This window comes from Acipenser ruthenus, chromosome 29 (assembly GCF_902713425.1).
Source record: "Acipenser ruthenus chromosome 29, fAciRut3.2 maternal haplotype, whole genome shotgun sequence".
NCBI classification, from domain to species: Eukaryota; Metazoa; Chordata; class Actinopteri; order Acipenseriformes; family Acipenseridae; genus Acipenser; species Acipenser ruthenus.
Window position 1 is genome coordinate 19786851 of NC_081217.1, and position 4635 is coordinate 19791485.

Genomic DNA, 4635 nt, shown 5'->3' on the forward strand with positions numbered 1-4635 from the left:
GCAAAAGTAAGTATGCAAGTCCATTTTATATTCATTGTTATACACAGCACACCACAGACATTATTACAATGGTGAGGAAAGCCAAGGTACAGTAGGATATGCAGGAAAATAATCACATATATTTCCTTGGTGTCTGTTCTAAAATATTCTTTAAAACAAAACTGCAATTACAATATCTAGCCACTAGATAGCACCAGCAGAACGCCTGTTAGATAGATACTGTTGTTCCAATACCTAGGTATTGTAATGGCATTCCTGTAAAATGTAATGTTTTCTTTACTTGTTTGTTGTTATATTGATAATAAACTGTTTGTCTTTCAATTCCTTTGCAGTCAAGAGGTAAGATCTATCAATTTATCTTCCAATATATAATATTTAATACAGCCTTATTAAAAAGTATTTACTTGCTTGTCATTATACATTTATATTCTGTAACTAGCATATTACTGTCTTGCCTCTGCCAAATGTTGCAAGCAACACATTAGACGTTAAACTCAGATCACTGTATTTCTAAGGATTTGGGTCAGCTGTACTGTCCAGCAACCAATGGATTTAAAAAAGGACTCAAGTGCAACTTTTTAACCACAGGTTCTATTTACTTTTCTTTAACAGAGGAAATCCAAGATCACTGCCTCGCGCAAGCTGATGCTCAAGGTGAGTGCGAAAACATGAACTGGATTCAGGAACCGTATAGCTGCTACAAGACAATTGACTTATTTAACTTTCCGTTAACAATGACGGCAGTGGAATGGATCAGGCATTCAATGGCATAGGGGCTGGCATTTCCCGATGATGTTTTAATCTCTGCACATTGAAATCAGTCACATAAAACTCCATTACTTGATTGACTTTAACGTTTTGCTTTTTAACAGCTCCGATAGTTCTGATTGAGAAGTACCCACACTGCAGTTTGACGAAACTGTATAGTATACTCTATACTGTATACTGTATTTGCACTATGGAGGACATTTTTTTGAAAGTCAGATTTTTTAACAGATCATTAATCACCTTTATCACATAAAACATGGGGTGGGTGCTCAGCACCGGCTTATTTTTCACCATGGGTGCTTGAGCCCCGGAGCACCCATGGAGTTGGCGCCTATGTTAATGGTGTTCATGAAGAGTCCCCCCTTCCCCTCCCCTTGTGCAGAGCTTGTTGCTGGCCAGGGCAAAAGAAGCTCTTGAGCAGGAGATCATTGACAAGGAGGAGGAGAAGAAGCGTTATCTGACAGAGAGAGTCCCTCCGCAGACCACTGGCGGCCTTTCCTTCAGAGAGCTGCAGGTGAGCAACCCAGAGCCATCGCAGATAAACTTCTTCAGCCCCAACACAATACTGTATTGAGAAAAAGGGAAAAAGCATATGGGTATAGCTTCCTTGCAATTCCAGTAGTATTGATTCCTTTGTTTTCTTCTATATCTCTTTGAGCAGGGAGTAGCTTGAGTTGCAGCCCCACACAATGTATTCTTGGGCAATGCTGTTTAGCTGCCAGTCAATTTGAGAAGGTTGGGTGTACTCCAATATTGAAGGCTGTAGAAAAAGACAGTCACACATTTTCTGGCTTGAATTCAACCACACTGTTCTGCTAACTAAGTTACCGGTCTGTATCAATGTTACGTTTCCTTGCAGGAGCTGTGCCGGGAGCTACACTCCAAAATCGATATAGTGGATGAGGAGCGGTACGACATTGAGGCCAAAGTCATTCACAACACCAGAGAGGTATGAGCTGGGATCAAATGTTCCATTTTCAAATCCACCACCTGTAACACATTCAATTACTTATTCCAAGTTTTGCTACGCGCCAATGCAGTTTTTTTTCTATTATTATTAATTTGGACCAATATACATAGAATAGAAAACCCTGTAAATGTTTCGCTTCACCCCTCTTCATCAGATCCAAGATCTGAATTTGAAGGTGTTCGACCTGCGAGGGAAGTTCAAGCGTCCCAATCTCAGGAGAGTTCGGGTCTCTGCAGACGCCATCCTGCGCTCACTGCTGGGCTCCAAGCACAAGGTCTCCATGGACCTCAGAGCTAACCTCAAGTCTGTCAAAAAGGAAGATGCTGAGAAGGTAGGGCTACTGATGGAAAGCCTCTTGTGTCACTGAGCAGCAGAACGCTTTATCAGGGTGGTGTTTTATTCTTGTAGATTTGCCTCCGAATCGTAAAATTTAAAGCAGTCTTTAGAGTTACGGATTAACAGTCCACCTCCCTGACCCGTCTCACCCCTCTGTCCTTCAGGAAAGACCAGTGGAGGTGCGTGATTGGAGGAAGAATGTGGAAGCCATGTCTGGGATGGAGGGCAGGAAGAAAATGTTTGATGCTGCATCTGTTCCCCCACAATAGGAGGGTGAGTAGCTGACATCTTTTAATCTGTCAGGTCTCAGTGGCGAAGCAAGGATGGGGCTGCGATATTGCAGGGAGCAGCCTCATTTTAATGATCCGAACAGTGGCTATTTTTATACCAGCCTCATTACAACAATCCTACCTTGCTTAGAGACAGGCCCTAAGGTAAAATGTGCTGCCGATTTATTAAATAACACTTATATTATTTGTATTATGTTGTCATACATGGTACGTAACTGCAGGTTACTCACACTAAAGAATTCTGGTCTTCGGATTTCAATGTGGTTTTCAGAAAACAACACATCAGGATTTTTTTTAAAGCTGAATGAAACTGAAATCTGCTTGTTCAGGTCTACTCCAGTCTGTCCTCAATAAAACAGGCATTAGCAAATAGATTTTTTATTTATGAATGTTTACACAGGCACTACCTGCAGAGGCATGTCTCATTTGCAGAAGCGGCCTGTGTTAGGAGCCACCCTAAAGGTGGTGCACACACTATGAAAATATATTTTTATTTAATGCTGTCTAAATGCAGGGCTGTCCACAAGTTATAAGTTTCGCATCAGTTATTCACTATTAATAATTAAGTTGGCCCAAGAGTATTCTTTGAAGGAACATGTTTTCCATTTAATTTGACATACATTTAAAAATTCTGTTTTTGTTTTTCAGATAGCGTGGGGTGAAACCTGGGGTGGACCTTGACGTATTGAACCTATGCTTGTGTATAATTGATACAGTGGATATTTTTAAAAAAATCTGTCTTTAGTTGGAAAAAAAATGCTTCGTCTGCTGTGTGTTTGCTTTATATTCTGTTTATCATAAGGTCTGTTATCAGTGGGGACTGCACCCAAGAATAATATTGAACTGGTTGCTGTTTCCAGGACAGGGAGTTGCTTATCCTGGTTGTCCAATGTAATTATTATTATTATTTATTTCTTAGCAGACGCCCTTATCCAGGGCGACTTACAATTGTTACAAGATATCACATTATTTTTACATATAATTACCCATGTATACAGTTGGGTTTTTACTGGAGCAATCTAGGTAAAGTACCTTGCTCAAGGGTATAGCAGCAGTGTCCCCCCCACCGGGGATTGAACCCACGACCCTCCGGTCCAGAATCCAGAGCCCTAACCACTACTCCACACTGCTGCCCACAATGGACATAAACCATGAAAACATCAACCAGTAAGCTTTGCACTGTGTTTGACAGCTGACACTAGATACTGTTGCCCTCTAATTTCACAGAAAGGAAATTTAGCTGTCTTGGGGCTTCATTCATATGTCATTATTGTGTCAGTAAAATGCAGTCCCTTTACATTCACTGACACAGTCGTGCTTTTAAGAACACAGCCCTCTGTTTCAGTGTAAAGACTGGTCATAGTATATCTTAGATTGTTAGGAGCAGAATGTCCAGCTTACAGGAAGACATTTAGACCTGAAATAAATTGATTAGAGCGCTGCCATAGCCATGGCAGCACTATATTCTATTGCTATTTGTATAGCGCCGTAGCGACTTTGGCAGATCATTATGATTTAATCTGGGTCTTTTAGAAAAGGACTATTGATTTAAGTGCTGGCTATGTGTGTTTTCCAGTAAGAATGTTACAGCAACCCTCAAATGGCAGTTTGGTATTATCGGCATTTCATTTGAAACAATGTTGCTTTTCTCTCTACTATCTGCTATTGGTGAACATTTGAAATGTCACTGTTTGTTTCAGCTAATCTGATCAAATAAAGCGTAGCTATGACCAAATGTTACACCAAGGGAATTTCTGTCTGCATAATACAGCAATAATAAAATGTGTTGAGTTTTTTTTCTTCTAAAATCATCTTTGTATTTCCTTTTTTTCACTGCAGTACCTTAAGCAAATGCATCACATGCATTATTTAACTACCCCCCTCCCCCCCAATTATGAATCAAATCCAATGTATGACAAGACAATGACAAGAACAGGGTTCTTTAACAGTGTGGACCACCCCAAAGCTATGATACCACAGTATATGCAACTACAACTTAATACACCACTACAACAACCAGGCACCACAACTAAGCTTATTACTGTTGTACTGTACTCCTAAATACTGCTGCACTTAGTACAGCCAGAAACCAAGCAGTCAGTTAACAATCAGTAAAGTCCTGGTAGTACTTAAGTACAAACCCTACCTATTGTACTCCGTCTACTTCTTAGTGTCTGTAGTGCTCTGGTAGTACGACTGGACCTAAGCAGTACATTTAACTTTTTGATATTGCTGATTATTAATATGAATAGATACATGCTCCAGTTTTCG

The 4635-nt window shown here is 40.3% G+C and overlaps 1 protein-coding gene across 1 annotated transcript; it reads left to right on the forward strand.

Annotated features, from left to right (window-relative positions):
* The first annotated feature begins 505 nt into the window (after positions 1 to 505).
* LOC117429269 (troponin I, slow skeletal muscle-like) lies at positions 506 to 4172 on the forward strand. The gene is made up of 6 exons (XM_059004257.1): positions 506 to 654; positions 1151 to 1282; positions 1628 to 1717; positions 1893 to 2069; positions 2239 to 2347; positions 3013 to 4172. Exons 1-5 carry the CDS (start codon positions 646 to 648, stop codon positions 2341 to 2343), a joined length of 513 nt encoding a protein of 170 aa, XP_058860240.1. The 5' UTR covers positions 506 to 645; the 3' UTR covers positions 2344 to 2347; positions 3013 to 4172.
* Positions 4173 to 4635: the final 463 nt, after the last annotated feature.

What these genes read in the sequence shown, in the direction of transcription:
- LOC117429269 (XM_059004257.1), top strand. An exon ending in TCATTCACAACACCAGAGAG is followed by an intron (nt 1,718 to 1,892) that starts GTATGAGCTGGG and finishes CCTCTTCATCAG; the next exon opens with ATCCAAGATCTGAATTTGAA. An exon ending in AAAAGGAAGATGCTGAGAAG is followed by an intron (nt 2,070 to 2,238) that starts GTAGGGCTACTG and finishes TCTGTCCTTCAG; the next exon opens with GAAAGACCAGTGGAGGTGCG.